This window comes from Prionailurus bengalensis, chromosome C2 (genome assembly GCF_016509475.1).
Source record: "Prionailurus bengalensis isolate Pbe53 chromosome C2, Fcat_Pben_1.1_paternal_pri, whole genome shotgun sequence".
Taxonomy (NCBI): Eukaryota; Metazoa; Chordata; class Mammalia; order Carnivora; family Felidae; genus Prionailurus; species Prionailurus bengalensis.
In genome coordinates, this window is record NC_057350.1 from 8,791,965 (window position 1) to 8,808,427 (window position 16,463).

At 51.1% G+C, this 16,463-nt stretch overlaps 1 protein-coding gene across 1 annotated transcript in view; it reads right to left on the reverse strand.

The window, feature by feature from the left end:
* SIM2 (SIM bHLH transcription factor 2) overlaps positions 1 to 16,463 on the reverse strand; it is a 53,190-nt gene continuing 36,727 nt past the window's right edge. The window contains exons 8-11 of the mRNA XM_043593629.1: positions 6,414 to 6,561; positions 4,805 to 4,973; positions 3,829 to 4,237; positions 1 to 1,635 (exon numbers count right to left, since the gene is read on the reverse strand). Of these exons, the coding sequence (XP_043449564.1) occupies positions 1,184 to 1,635; positions 3,829 to 4,237; positions 4,805 to 4,973; positions 6,414 to 6,561 (1,178 nt within the window). The 3' untranslated portion in view covers positions 1 to 1,183. The remainder of the gene's footprint in view (positions 1,636 to 3,828; positions 4,238 to 4,804; positions 4,974 to 6,413; positions 6,562 to 16,463) is intronic.

Sequence of the window (16,463 nt, forward strand, 5' to 3'; positions counted from 1 at the left end):
TAAAAGACAAAAATGAATGTAAGTTTATTTTTAAAAACACTGCTGGTGCTTTATAAAAGGATTTCTGTTTACCTCCTACATACAGGACATGTTCATGGAGTTTTCTTGCTATGCAGAAAAGGCAGGAAATGCTAAAGAAAACGTATGCACCATTTTTATCAGATCCCTTTAGCGACTTTTCTTCCACAAGGCGCAGTCCATTGACAATTTTCCATATTGCACATGCAATTTAACTAACTTTATTAGCACTACTTGTAGCAAACACGAGCCTAGGGAAATACAGGTCTGGGTGGACCAGAGGGATTTCGCCTTGTAATCAAACCTGACAGGGGTAGCCAGTCGCCTTGGGCACCTAAATCATCCACATGTCATTCTCAGAAAATATCTGGCTATATATAATTTTTTGCATTTAATGCCTATTCAATATACTCTGAAGGTGCTATTCTCGGTATCAGGAGTTCACAGAGGTTAGGAGGAAGTAAAAGCACACGCATGCTCATTCACTCCCTTGGTCTTGGCTTGCTGATTTTTGTACCGAAAAAAAAAAAAAAGGCTTAAATTAAAACTTTTCATGAGGCTCATGAATGACTTTTAAAGACATGAGAGTTGTCGATTCCTGGGGCTTAAATCATCACATCGTGCCTCAAGAATCTAAGAGCGCTCTGAATTCTGGAGCCTCCTCCTCCGGGTGGGCCACCGCCTGGCGTATCTGACTGGATCGGGTTGGGCTTTCGTCTTTACGGCGGAGGCTCCCCCGGAGCGGAAGCTCCTTCAGTCCCCAGCGGGATTGCTGCTGCGCATCGGGGACGAGGCGAGGCGCGCGGGCCTGGTGGCGAGGCGAGGAAACCAAGTCCGCCCCCGGAGACCGGGCAGGTGGAGGTCGCGCGGGGGACGCGGGGGACGCTCAGCTCTGCCCCCTTCGGGACCGGGCTCTTGGAGAACAAAGGTCTGGCGGGCCTTTCTCCCCCGCCGCGGGCGCGCCGCAGTCCTCTGCACCGGCGTTTGCGGGATCTGCGTAAAAATCTAGAAGCCGGCCGCGGAGTTCTATTAAAATAGTCGTCTCTGTATAAATTAATTTAAACCGTGCATATACAGCCCGCCCCTCGTAACTCGGCTGCACTCTGGACAACAGGAGCCCGGGGCCCGGCCTATGGCTTCTCCCTGCGGGCAGCCCTGCGCGAGGTCACCTGCCGTTGGTGATGATGACCGAAGCGCCCAGGTAGTGCGGCAGCGGCGCGCCGGGCGGCGAGGCGGCGGCGGGGCCCGGGAGCCGGGGCCGCAGCGCGCCGGCCGCCGCCTCGGGGCCGCCGGGGCCGCAGGCGAGGGCGGGCGCGCCGGGCGCGGCGCCCCCCAGCGGCCCGCGCCGCGCCAGCACGCGGTGGTAGTTGAGCAGCACGAAGGGCAGCTGCGCAGGCGCGCCCGGGGGCTCCGGGGCGGGCGGCGCGCAGCACTCGGGCGCCGCGCGGGCCAGCGCCAGCCGCGCCCCGTCCCTGGCGGCCTGGCGGGCGGCCTTGGCCGGGCCCAGCGCGGGCTCCTCGCGGTAGTGGCCGCAGCTCGGGAAGCTCGGCGGCGGCGGCGGCGGCGGTGGCGGCGCGGTGTCCTCGCCGAACCTGCGCGCGGCGGCGGCGGCGGGCGCTGCGGGGACAGGCGACACGTTAGACGCCCGCGCGGGGGGAGGAAGGGGACACGCCCAAAGCGGCACCAACCCGCCGGGCCCCGGGCGCCGCCACCACCCTCTGGGCCACCCGCAGCGCGCTCCGCCCCCGCAGCCGCCCGGCCCCTGCCCCTCCGCGCCCAGGCCCGCCCGCGCTGTCCGGTCGCAGGCTGCGCTCTGCGGCGGCGTTCGGGTGGTCGCATTAAAGAGCGAAGAGGAACAGGTGGAATTCATGTGAACAGCGCGCTCAATTTAATGCCACATGTCCGAAAGGTTATTTCAGTGTGGGATCAATAGTTTTAAATGATTGCGGTATCTGATTCTTCGTTCCTGCCTTCCAAGTGCAGGCCTCCCCAGCAGCACCTCTCATTCTCCCAGTAGCCGCATTTCAGGGCCCAAGAGCCACACGTGGCTGCTGGCTACCTTCTTGGACAGCGTTGGTTTACAGGCTTGCTTGCCTTTTTTTTTTTTTTTTTTCCCCTTAGCCCTCGGTGGGGAGAGTGGGGTGGTAATCACCCTGCTCCCTTTAGAGGGGTCATGACTAAAGTAATAACCACCCTAACTAGATGCCTGCAATCAATTAGCTCCCTATTTTTTTTTTTTTTTTTACCTTAAGACAACCTTTGTCTTCCTTTAATATCAAAAAAGACTAGGAAGTGGATCGCAAATTGCCCCAAATTAGCACCTTTGGTCCTTTTTTTTTTTACCAAGTGTGTGATAAACGAGGTGGTTATTAACCTCTTTCGCTTTCAAAATAGCAACTTTTAAAAAATGTAATACTGTGTGTTAGTTATATCATTGGCCAACTTCCACAGACCAAGAAAAATAATTCTTTCAGGTCAATCTCAAGTGGATAGTATCTTCAGCTGTTATCAAGATGCCTAGCTTTCTCTTTCTTTCATTGGCTGTCAGGGGAAATCCCTTCCTTGGTTATTCGAGGGACCCAATGCACTGATGGCTGTCTCTCCAAATCTGAGACACTGGCGGCTCCGAGGACCGGCCCAGGCCGAAGGCGGGACCATGCCGCCCTAGTGGCTGGTGTGTTCTTTTCTAAGCTCCCCACTTTTGAAAAACGTGTCCTAGTAATCTCCAAGACAGTTGGCTTTCTCCCACGGTCTATCCCTCGTCTCACATTAGGGACAAGACGGGTCTCAGCCTTGTAAAGACTGGGTCTGAACAAGAGATTCCCAAAGCCGCTGGGGAGGAACAGAGCCCTACCTGCCTCCAAAGAGAGGAAGAGGGGAAAGGAGGGGGCCCTGAGAGAGCGCTCCTCTTTAAGCAGGTGATTCGTTGCTGGGGGCATATAACGTTTACCCCGCATTTAGTGGCCACCGCAGGAAATTTGTACTCTCTTGGTCTACACCCCGAGCAGTAGTTAGGTCTGCGTGCAACGGGAACATACCTGTCACAGCCACCCCTCAATCCCCACCTACCCTCTGCCTGGGTTTGGCTCAGTGAGCAAACAGGAGACTGGGCCTGGGGAAGCCGGTGGCACATCCACAGAGGACGTTTGCTTGTCTGCCACCAGGGAGGCTGCTGGAGGGGCCATTCCCGTTGTTGAACCAGCAGTGCGGGCAGGCACCTCGCGTGGGCCCAGCCCTGGGGTAGGCATATCACCTGGCCTCCGATCCCATTTTACAGATGAAGAAACTGAGTCCTCGGAGTGCTTACATCATTTGCCCCGGGTTGGTGAGTGACATTTCTGTCTCTGAGCTCATGAATTTCCACCACTGTTTTTCTCACTTTGAAAACTGGCGTGGGAAGAAAGCCAACAGGATCCCAGATTCATTTGGGGGCGGGCTGGAAAGTAATCTTTTAAAATAAAATGTGGCTGGAGCATTCTCCGCACATGGGAGCCGGTCCTGAAAACCACTCTGTCTCCCTCTTGGGGAAGTGAATGAGGCCGGAGCTTTGGGGGGGGGGGGGGGTGGCTGAACGCCGGTTTCCTCCACCCTTTATGCCGTCACCAGTGCCACGTGTGGCACACGGGCGCGGTCGCCCAGCTTTCCAGCCTGTCACGAAGCGACTCCCGTTGCCAGCAGGAGAGCGTGGAATCCCTACTTCCGAGCAGAAAAAGGAGAAGTTTGCCCAAAGCGTGAGGATCCTTTTTCCGCTTGCCACCCACCGCCACCGTTCGCAGTCCTGCCCCCTCCCCTCGTGCAAACATGACCCACCTTCGTAGTTTGGCACGAGGCCGTGCCGAGCAGCGTTCACCGGCGGCTCAGAAAGGTTTTTAGCTGGAGACTGGCCGCTAGGCACTAGGGGGTTGGCATAATGCCACTGGCATTCGCCACCGGCTGGCAGTGTGCTCAGGAAAAAGCGTGCCACCTCGCACGGGGATCCTCGGGGCTGCCCGAACTTGGCCGGCAACATTGGCTTTTTGCTGCTGAAGACGTGAGAGTCCAGAGGGAAGTGTCCGTAATGGTAGGAGAAAGGCAGGCTGTAGGACGGGGCGTACAAAAGGTCGCTGCTTTCTGAATGGAGCTGCTGTTCTGGGGGCGCCGGGGCGTTCGCTGGGGGGCTGGCTCTCCAGTTTCCCAGCTGGCCGCATTCCAGTTTGTCCATTTGGAACGAGCTGTATTGCTGCACGGCAAAGGAGACGGACGACAGGGCCGGTGAGGAAGTCCCCTCCGGCCTCGCCGGATCCCGCCCTGGAGTCAGCCTGACCGCATCCCTGGGCTGGGCCCACCCCCGGCCACCGCGGTGAGGTCCCACTGGGGACAGGTGTGCAGCAAGCAGTGCCACAGAGACGCCTCCCCCACCCCCGCCCCCGCCCGGGGTGGGAGGCGGTCTCAGCTCAAGTGGAAAACATACCAGATACATGTAGCCACTTTCTGAGAGGTTACAAAGTATTAAAACAAAAAAAGGTTTTCGTTTTTAAAAATGCTATGGAAACACGCTGCCCACGAAGGCGGATTCCAGCAAGCTGATGTGCCTTCCCAATTTAGCCTTCTTTTTCCAGCCCTGCTGAGCCTTCCCAGATGTTAGCTCCGTGTGCCTCAGGCCGTGTCTCTACTGTGTGGGCAGGACATCCCCCCAGGGCCTCTGCTGCACTCCATGGGGAAACTTCCAGAGACCCGCTGTGCACTGAGACTCATTGTTCCTTAACAGGCTGGGTGTCCTGAGCCCCCAGCAGGGGGTGTGTGTTACCTGTGGCGGGTACGGGTTTGTTCTCAGCTTCGTCTTCATCTTTGTATTTTTGGGTTTCGCTAATTTCCTAGTTTCTTGTGAGGTAGACAAGGCGGTCCTCCAGGAGTCCTGGGACTTGGATGTGGACACCTGGTCCAGGGACAGCTGCAGTTCCTTGTATTCGATATCCCTGAGAAGCAAGAGCAGGACAAGTCATGTCCAGCGGGCCGCCAGGGGGGCAGAGCGGCTTCCCTGCCCCTCCCCCAACACCCCCCCCCCCCCCCCGCAAGTTCGTTCCCCAAGCTCCAGCGAATCGGTTCACTGAGGTTGCAAATCGGTCCACTGAGGTTGCAGGGCCCAGGACTTGAGCAAAGGGCCGCCCACCTTCATCGTCAAAGGCCCCCTGCAGCCCTGGGCAGTGCCGAGAGAGGTCAGCATTATCCAGCCAGCAGATTTGGAGGTAGCTGTCTCCAGTCCTGTAGGTCCCAAAGGTCCCCCGGGGACACCATGGGCCACCAGGAAGCGTGTCGGGGCCAAAGCAAGGGCAGGAGCAGTACTCATCGCCTTGAGTGTCTGTGGCCCAGCTGTTTCTCCATTTAGCACCCAGGGAGGCGCGAGTGGGGGACTTTCAAGGGTCCAGGAGCCTGGCTGCCAGCCTTGCCCATCTCCACATCAGGCGCCCATTTCGGCCTAAAGAGCCGGCTTGGCACAGTTGTGCTCATGGGAGGGGAAGTCGCCTAAAGTACCAGCCCACGCTTGTCTGCTCAGGAAGAGTCATTAGGGGGCTAAAATGCTCTCTTCCCTGCAGTTTTGCCAAAATCACACTCCTAAAAAAAATAATAAAACAAAACCCAAGAAACCAGGGACCCGGCATTCTATGAAAGGAGTGAGAGCCTAAATCCAGGAGTGAGTTCAAATCCTTGAACACACAGGAGGACCTTGTTCAAGGTGGGGCTGGGGTACAGCAAAGGTGTCAAGTTCAGGGACAGAGCTGGGTGCAGGTGACTTAACATACAGTAGCCACCGTGGGTCCACAGTAATGTATGGTCCCAGGGAGACTTATGTCCTGTTGTGTGTCTAATGGTCCTAAAAGAATTTGCAACTGAACTTGGCCTCCTGAGATTTTAAAGAGACCAAACATTCGTCATCATTTGCAACAGGCTATATAGAAATACGGGGGAAATGTGAGAGATCCCCATCCCAGATGGTGGGAGCACGCAAGACGGCCCTGATGTTTGTGGGCACAAGGAGCGTAAGTTCATATTCCTGGTCTGGACGCGTCTCCTGTCCCTCCTGTGCAAGATGGGGGGCATCTCCCACCTTCCCCCCACCCCGGCGCCCCTCGGCTGGTCTCTCGGATCTGATCTTCAGCTGTGCCTGGGGCAGGGCTCCCTTCGTGGTATTCCCACCGCAGCCCAGCACCTGGCCCTCGGTGCCGAGTTCAGAAATAGTTTGGACTTTCCCGAACCACCAGATTGTTCAAATAAAAACAAAACAGGAGACAAATGAACAGTTTCAGAGAGAGAGAGAGAGAGAGAGAAAGAGAGAGACAGGGCTTGCGGCTTGTGAGAGCGGGCTGATGAGGGGCAGGGGAGAGGAGAGAGCAAGGAAACAAATACGTCGGACTTACGTGAGGACATAATTGACACTCACGATGCAGTGCGGCCGGGACGAGCGGCTGTTGTGCACGACGGTGGCGTAACTCTGCACCCACACCCAGCCGCCCAGCTTGGACAGCAGCCGATAGTACTTGGTGGTGACCTGGCCCTTCACCAGCACTGCAAGCACAAGGTGACATGAATCCCGAGGGACAATTAGCAGGCTCTGCTTGGGGGGCTCTGCCCCCACCGATGACCTCAGCCCCAGTTCTGGACCTTTCTGGGGTCAAGGACACCTTTGGGAACTTGACAAAGAGATGGGCTTTCTCTACAGGAAGGTGCATGCTTGTGTGCGCACACGCACAAACACACGCACACACGCAAGATTTTTTGCCTATAATTTCAAGAGGTCCAAGGCGCGTTCTCTCCCCTCCCCTGTTGAGAACTCAAATTTAATAGTCATTGATTTCACTGGGAGAAACAATTAGTCCCCATAAAACATTTGCATCTGGCAGAGTGATAAAATTGGTTTGGCTTTTCGGTTTCCAAAATGCCACGATGATGTGATAATCCCTCAAACCCTTAATCCCCACACCCTCAATAGGTGGCGGCAGCAGGAGCGGGGAGTGATGTAGTTGTTTAAACAAAATAATAAGTACATTCAACCAAGCTTCAAATTGTTGCTAGTATTTACTACTCTCCAGAACATGTGTGTATTCACCTTGAGACTGTTTGCTACTCTGTTGCCATCTATATTTTCTTCCCATCAGCCCCACTTTTCATCAGGCCTATTAATTTCCTACTGTTGCTCATGTAGGAAGGACCTCTGCTTGGCTATTTAGTTTCTGAAAACTGGGCCTCTGGGCCCGTCTTCTACGCATGGGTGCAAACTCCAGACTGCTGAGCCATACTCACTTCCAAAGCCTCTGTGCTAATTTCCCTCAGGGCCTGGAGGGCACAGGCTGGAGAGAAAGGAAAGTGCCAGAAGCACTGGGTGGGCAGGAGAGAAGAGAAAGGCCCAGATATCCTTCTCCAAGGAGAGGAAGGCCAGCAAAAATCTAAAAGGCATCCCTTGGTGCCCAGGTCATGGCTACAGGGCATTCCTGTTTCTCAAATCAGGGCTGGCCCCAGGGCCCTACTAACAGCCACCTGAGCAGGGGTTTGGGGAGGTGGCCAAATTCTGTGACTGCACTAGCTGGCACTGAAGGAACCCCCTGGAGGCTTACAGACACAGAAATTCAGCCCCCATCTTATGCCACTAGGCAGAGCCCCCACGCCGTCTGCCCAAACCCTCCCGAGGCTCTCCATGGCCTTCTGTGACTTCTTTCCACATTAAGAGCGCCTCTTTATCATCCACTTTAACACCTGCAGCAAAATATTCTGGTGCAGAAGAAAAATTACTGCAAAAATGATAGTCGAGGAGTTGTTAGCCTTAATATGTAAAGAGTTCATACACATCAATAAAAACATTAAGACCTAGAAGTAATATGAGGAAAGGACTGGAACAAACAATTCACCAAAGATTAAATATAAATGATGATCAAATGTTCAATGTATTTGCTTAACTCAGAGCTAGATACCATCCATTAAATCAGCAGACAGTAAACAAGAAACAAATATTGTTGCATGGTTCCACTTATGTGAAATGTCCAGAATAGGCACATCCATAAAAACCAAAAGCAGATTAGTGGTTGACAGGAGCTGGGGGATGAGGGGAGCCAGGAGTGACCGCTGATGGGTACCAGGGTTCTTCTGGGGATGAAGAAAATGTTCTGGGACTCGGTAAAGGTAATAGTTGCATGACATTATAAATATACTAAGAACCTCTGAAAACTGTTAAGATGGTCAGTTTTATATTATATGAATTGTATCTCAAGGGAAATAAAATGACAACAATGATGTCAGCTGATCTATGGGGAGAGGCATTGTCACGTGCTGATGGAAGCATGGACTCGTACCGTCCTGGAAAGCAGTTTGACAGTTCACATCCACGGACACAGTGGCTTCACTTCCAATCACTGATCCTATTACAAGCAGTCCTGCTTATAATTCAGGGGGAAAAGGAAGGGGACACTGAATTGTCCATGAATTAGGGAAGATGAAATAAACTTTGGAATACTATGCCGCTATTGAAATAATGATTAATGAGAATTTGAAATATGATGGAGAACGTGTATGATATAATGTTAAATGAGAAAAAAGACAGGATTCAATATCACGGAAATACAGAGATAATAACAGACTACTATGAACAATCATAGTCTGTTAACTAACTAGAATTTAAATAAAAATTTGGAAATAATTGTAGCACACTTTAAGAAAAACAATTATATGCCAACAAATTGAGCAACTTACAAGAAAACAGATACTTTGCTAGAAATATACAACCTATGAAGACTGAGTGATGGAGAAATAGAAAATCTGAACAGACCAGTAACTGGTAAGGAGTCATCAAAAACCTCACAATAAACAGAAGTCCGGGACCAGATGGCTTCCTTCACCGGTGAATTCCACCACACATTTAAATAAGAATTAATACCAATCCTTTTCAAACTCTTTGGAAAATTAGAGGAGGAAAGAACACTTCCAAACACATGTATGAGGTCAGCATGACCTTGATACCAAAACCAGACAAGGACACTGCAAGAAAAGGAAAATTACAGGTTAATATCTCTGATGAGCGTAGATGTAAAAATCCTTAACAAAATAGTAACAGATTGAATTTAACAATACATTAAAGGGATCGTACGGCGTGATCAAATGGGATCTATTCCTGGGATGCAACGATGGTTCAACATCTGCAAATCAGTCAATAGGATACACCACATGAACAAAGTGAACAATGAAAATAGATAAAGAAAAATCATTCGACAAAATTCAATAGCCATCTATGATAAAAACTCTCAACAAAGAGTTTAGAAGGGAGATGTACTTCAACATAATAAAGGCCATCCATGACAAGTCCACAGCTAACGTACTCAACAGGAGAAAGCTGAAAGCTTTTCCTCTAAGGTCAGGAACAAGTCAAGGATGCCCACGTTTGCCACTTTTATGTGACACAGAATCAGAAGTCCTAGCCAGAACACTTAAGCAAGAAAAAGAAATAAAAGACAACCACATTGGAAAGGAAGAGGTAAAACTGTCGTTATTTTCAGATGGCATATTATAGATAGAAAACCCTAAAGACTCCATCAGAAGACTCTTAGAATAAGAGAATTCTGTAAGGGTCAAGAATACAAGATAAGTACACAAGAATCTGTTGAGTTTCTACACATTCATAATGAACTATCAGAAAGAGAAATTAGGAAAACAATCCCATTTACAATTGCATCAAAATAATGAAATAGCTAGGAATAAATTTAACCAAGGAGGTGAAAGACAAGACACTAAAAACTATAAGACATCAATGAAAGAAACTGAAGGAGACACATATTAATGCAAAGACAGACACTCCATGTTCATGGAGAGGAAGAATTAATATAAAGTGTCCATACTACCTAGAGGCATTTACAGATTTAATGCAATACCCATCAACATTCCAGTATCATCCTTCACAGAAATAGACCAAATGATCCTAAAAATTTGTATGGAACCACAAAGTAATCCTTAAAAGGTCGAAAGCAAAAATAACAAGTGGCATTACATCAAACTAAAAAGCTTCTGCACAGAAAAGGAAACCACCAACAACATGAAAAGACAACCTACCGAATGGGAGACAATACTTGCAAATTACGTACCTGATAAGGGGTTAACATCCAACATATACGAAGAACACATACAACTCAGTAGCAATAAGCAAACAACAAACAAATAAATAAAATAGTCCAACTAAAAAATGGGCAGAAGGTCTGAATCGACATTTTCCCAAAGAAGACATAACATACAGACGGCCAACAGGTACATGAAAAAGTTCACAGCATCACTTATCATCAGGGAAATGCAGATCAAAATCACATGAGGTTTCACCTCACACCTGTCAGAATAACTATTATCAAGAAGACAAGAAATAACAAGTGTTGGCAAGGATGTGGGGAAAAGGGAACCCATGTGTACTATGACTAGGAAGGTACATTGGTGCAGCCACCATGGAAACAGTGAGGAGGTTCCTCAAAAACTTTAAAATAGAACTACCATATGCTCCAGAAATACCACTTCTGGGTATTTCTCTGAAGGAAACAAAAACACTAACTCGGAAAGACCCCTGCGCCCCCATGTTCACTGCAGCATTATTTACAATAGCCAAGAAATGGAACCACTCTAAGTGTCCACCCATGGATGAATGGATAAAGAAATCGTGGTATACGTACGTACACACACTCACAAAGGAATATTGTTTGGCCATAAAAAAGAAGGAAATCTTGCCATCTGCTACGACACAGGTGGACCTCGAGGGTATTATGCTAAGTAAAGTAAGTCAGACGAAGACAAATACCCTGGCACCTCACTTACATGTGCAATCTAATAAAAAAAAATCATAGGTACAGAGAACTGATTGGTGGTTGCCAAAGGTGACAGAGGGCAGGTGGGAGAAACGGGTGAAGGAGATGGTCAAGAGGTACAAACTTCCAGCATCGGAGACTTCAGTTAATAACACCGTGTTGTGTATTGAAAGTTGCTAAAGGAATTAGCTCCTCAAAGCTCTCAAGGCAAGAAAAAAATGTATAACTATATATTGTAACTAGATTTATTGTGCTGATCATGGAGGAACATGTACAAATATCAAATCACTACGCTGTACATCTGAAACTAATATAGTGTTATATGTCAGTTAACTCATTAAAAAAAGAGACAAGAGGGGCGCCTGGGTGGCTCAGTCGGTTAAGCGTCCGACTTCGGCTCAGGTCATGATCTCACGGTCCGTGAGTTCGAGCCCCGCGTCGGGCTCTGTGCTGACAGCTCAGAGCCTGGAGCCTGTTTCAGATTCTGTGTCTCCCTCTCTCTCTGACCCTCCCCCATTCATGCTCTGTCTCTCTCTGTCTCAAAAATAAATAAACATTTAAAAAAATTAAAAAAAAGACAAAATTCAGAAGAGCATAGAGTACAGGTAAGAAAAAGTACATGCACACTCACATATACACCCCAACTAACTGCGATCTCGGACACGTTACAAAGCCCCGGTGACTCGGTTTCCCTGTTTGGAACAAGAGCATAATCACATTCCCTACCTCGCATGGTCACAGTGAGGATTAGATCATCTATGGGAAGCTTTAGACTAGTGGTGGCAGTCACACAGCAAAGACTCAATACATATCAACTCTCATTATCTGGTCAAATTACAGGTAATTTTCATTTTCTCCCGTTCCACTTTTCTTGATTTTCTACATTTCCAACACTAAGGAGGTATCAGCTTTATAATAAAAGTGAAAAAATTATTGGGGCGCCTGGGTGGCTCAGACAGTTGACCGTCCAACTTCTCAGGTCATGATCTTGTGGTTTGTGGGTTCGAGTCCCGCATCAGGCTCTGCACAGAGCCTGGAGCCTGCTTCGGATTCTGTGTCTCCCTCTCTCTCTCTGCCCCTCCCCCTACTCATGCTCTGTCTCTCTCTCAAAAATAAATAAAAACATCTAAACAAAAATTTTTTTTAATGAAAAAATTATTTTTTCCACAGGCAGGTAGTTCGTGTGGGGTCAGGGAAGTGGAAATACAACACGGATCAGGCCCCCCACCCCTTCGGTGCGTGACCGCCATCCCCCCCTCCACCCCTGGGATGAGGGGCGGGGCTCCCGGGAACAGTGTAGACACAGGCTCTCTTCTTCCCGGGTTTAGCGTGTGCACCTCCGTGGACGCACGGGGCAGGGGCCAGAGTCCGTGCTGGAGAGCACAGAGATAATAGGCAAGAGCTATCTTTACAATGTTTCTCCTCTTGGGGTTTGCTTTTTTAACAGCAAAATGCATGGTTTCAGGTGCCCGCTCATGTCCGAACCCCTCACTTCACACCCCCTACGGCCGTGGGAAGTAGGCCCCACCAGGAAGTGGGGCCAGCAAATCTTGAGGGCATAGCAGGGGCCCCCAGCCCGGGGGTTCTGACTCCCTTGTCTCAGAGTGATCCCTCTGGGAGGAAGGGGCACGAGTCTCCAGAAGGTTCTCTGTAGCTCAATGAGCAAGGAGAGGTACAAGGAAGGTTAGCGGCGACTCGGCCAATTTGCTTTTGGCCCCAAAAGACATGCTATAGGACGCACCTGGGGCCCCATATGTGGACTTCCCCAGAGGTCATTCCTTCAACAGAAGTACTTGCTCAGCCCCTCCACTCTGAAATCCGTCCCTCGCGGTACCCGTCACGCCCCTGGCAGCAAGATGGTGTATTTTTCCTTTTCCCTCTCTTGGATTTCATACTTTCCTTATTTCTTACAACATTCCTAAAACCTACCCATAATCATCTAAACTGGATACAATAAAGCCAGTTTATCCCAAATATTTTATATTAGGATGCCAAGGGCAGCAGTAGAAGAGATTTTATTATTTCTGATGCTCCCTGACTCTGCTCTGAGGCGGCTTAGATACAGAGACCAAACAAACACGGGCATAGAATTGTTTTTTGCTTCTCTATGACCCATGGTGATAGTCCACATTATCAATCCAAGCTGAAATCCTAGACGCTTAGTCACAACATGCCTTGCTTCGGTCTAGCTCCCCCTCCAATCTGTTGGTCTTAATTAGCTGCCTGAAATGATCCCGTGGAGGGTGGGGGGAGGAGGAGAGCGGGGGGGGGGGGGGGGAGGCTATAAAGTAAGGCTCTGCTTGGCGGTGGGGGACCAGGCAGGCTGGAGATGGCCCGTAAGCTGTAAGCTCCGGGAACAGAGGCCCTGCTCCTAGCACTTGGGGCCACAGCACCTCCGGCATCGGGGCCTCAGATGGTTCTGAGATCAGGGTGTCCCATGCTGAGACGGAAGCCAGCGGTCACGGTTTGCCGAGGCCGCTTTGGGGTGGAAATTCTAGTTCCGTGAATCTGCTACGCAGAAAAGTAGGTGGCCTGCCTGGTTCCTCTGGGAGGCAAGGGAACCTTGGCCTGGAGCATAATTTCTATTTCCGTTTTGAATTGTAAGAGCTGATGATGTCAGATGCCAAAAATCCCTACGGTGATTGAATGGGGTTCCCCCCAAACGATGTGTTCCACGTCCTGGCCCCTGAAACCGGTGAATGTGACCGTATTTGGGAAAAGGGATCTCTGCAGGTGTAATTAAATCAAGGATCTCAAGATAGACGAGATCGTCCTGGAACAGGGTGGGCCCTGCCTCCAACGACCCCCCCCCCCCCCATAAAAGACCAAAGAGGAGACACACACGCACAGGAGGGCAAGTGGAGGCACAGACTGGTGAGCTGGGACTGCAAGCCAAGGACTCCAGCAGAAGCTGGCAGAGGCAGGAAGGATCCTCCTGCAGAGCTTTCTGAGGAAGCTCGGCCCTGCTGACCCCTTCACTTCGGACTTCCGGTCTCCAGAACCCTGGGAGAGTACATTTCCGCTGTTTTAAGCCCCCCAGTTTGTGGTATTTCGTTAGAGCAGCGCCAGGAGACAAAACCACCCTCCACAGAAACACTGGTGAGGTTGATCCCCTCCTCCTGCTATGTCCCCTCTGCCAGCTCGGACCTGCAGTGGGTGACCCCGATGGAAAGCCGTGCGCTCCTCTAGGGAGTCTGCACGTCTGGCTGGCAGAACAACACGGAACGCACCGGGAAGAGAGAAGCACTTTAAGGAAGAACGCCCACAAGGGCCACCTTGTGGGATGTGTCCAAAGTGACCTTGACCACGGATGATGGGCAGAGCTTGACCCGTCTGGCAACACTGAGAAGGTCCAGCCCACACCTCTATGTCCACAACTGCTTCCAGGGTCAGGACAACGTGGCGATCACGAGGTGCTTTCTCCCATGATTTACCACTCCCTTGCTCCTGGCTCCCCCTCAAGGTGTAGGCTTCCCCACACGTCCACCTGCAAGCCAACACCTCCTCTGCCTCCAGACCCTGCTTGCAAGAGAGCATCTAAAGGGATCTGAGCTGTGCTCGCTTCGGCAGCACATATACTAAAGGGATCTGAGCATGAATTAAAAGCGATCACCCATTTCCAGTCCAGAGGCAAGGCCAGCAGCAGAGGCTGGCGCCCCCCTGACATGTAATTGCCACAGTGGATTGGAGACTTGCAAGTTTGTCTTCCGTTTTGAGACCTTTGTGCCCTGTTCCACAGCGATGCCACAGAGTGGTTGCGCACCAGTGTCCCATGGACCGCGTAAGCTCATGGGTGGGTTCTGTTGGTGGCTCAGTGCTGTTTTACTGGGAATGCCTCTGGATGGTCACGTGTTAGCCATTCCCTACTGCCCTACAGATGCCCATTCACACATTCATGCTACATGCCTGGCCCCATAAGCATTTGAGTTTGTGACTCTCGTGTGCCACTTCATTTAAGTTTATTTATTTTGAGAGACAGAGGCAGAGGGAACGAACGGGGGAGTTGCAGAGAAAGAGAGAGAGAGAGAATCCCAAGCAGGCTCTGCACTGTCAGCACAGAGCCTGATGCGGGGCTCGAACTCACGAACCGTGAGATCATGACCTGAGCCGGACCCAAGAGTCGGACGCTTAACTGACTGAGCCACCTAGGTGACCTTAAATTTTTTTTAAGTTTATTTACTTATTTTGAAGGAGAAAGCCAGAGAGAACGAACGGGGGGAGGGGCAGAGAGAGAGGGAGAGACAGAATCCCAAGCAGGCTCTGCACCGTCAGTGTGGAGCCAGATGCAGGGCTCGAACCCACGAACCTCGAGATCGTGACCTGAGCTGAGATCAAAAACCGGATGCTTAACCAACTGAGCCACCCAGGTGCCCCCTGTGCGCCATTTAGGGTGTGTTCTCTATGGGTGTCTACCAGATGTCCCGGAATTCAGTTATTCCTTGAACTCTGTAGACCACATATTCAGGCTTAGAAGCCTTTGCATGAGATTGAAAGCGTTATGACAGTTGGACTTGGCCTGCACTCTCTGTGATCTGGACTTGGCCCACTCTGTCCAGGTGGGGAGCTGGGTGCAATTCTCCACCATCTTGGACATGATGGTTCTTCCAAACTGCTGTGTCTTCCAGAAATCTGCCTGGTGTCCCTCAACAGATCTTCAAGTTCGGCGATATCAATCCCTTCCCAACTGTGCATCACCCCCTCCCCACCCCCAGGACCTGCAGGTCAAGAGAATACAGACCTCTACTGGCTTCCCTCCATGCAAGAAAAAGTCACCCAAACACCTGACAAAGACAGGAGGGAGACAGCAAGGGCAGACCCTAGCTCAGGGCCCCCATTTCTCTGAGGCCACATGAGTGTCATGCCTGCACCAGGGCCCACACTTAGCTGAGCTGTGGGGGCCTTCCCTCGGCCACCACAGGACAGTGGGCAGGGCACAGGGTTGGAGGGGGGCTCAAATATGCTCCCTAGAGGATCCGTGTTCATTTTCTCTACAGAAGCTTCCGGGGAAAGCCCTGGCACGGTCTGACTCGCATGGCTCATCTGGGAAGGCCCAGGCCCACAGTGACACGAGGTGTCCGGGCCATGCCAGCCCCTGTCCTGCTGACCCCTTGGAAGCCCATGCTCCCCAAAGACTGCCCTGCGCAGCCCTGCTTCTCCTCATGCAGCTGACTTTCTGGAAGGTGTTGAATTCTCTTTCTTTAGGGGCTATGCTTTCTTTGGACCCTGTGGATCCCTGCACTGGGTTAAGATAATATTTTGAACAATGTGTGAAAACCATTTGGCTGACTGTGGTCATCCAGAGCCACCACCGCCTGATGTCCAACTCTGCTGCTGGCAGAGCCCTTCGCCCCATCTCCAGGGAGTCCTGGGGTTGGGACGCTGGTGTGGAGAAAATCTGGCCTTGGAGAATCGGACAGTGACCTCCCTGGGTATTGGTAGATGTTTCTTGCGCTCAGTGACCTCATCAACTGCGAAGGAAGATGCGTCTGTATGTCTCCCTGTAAGAGGGGGCCAGCCGCCCGCCCCCCGACCCGTGGTCTTGGAATCCTGAGGGTCACCGTGGCCCTTGGCCCCCTCCAGCCATGTGCAGCTGTGGGGGATGGGGAGGAAGTGGGAGAGGCCACCCTGCATGCCTGTGCTCCT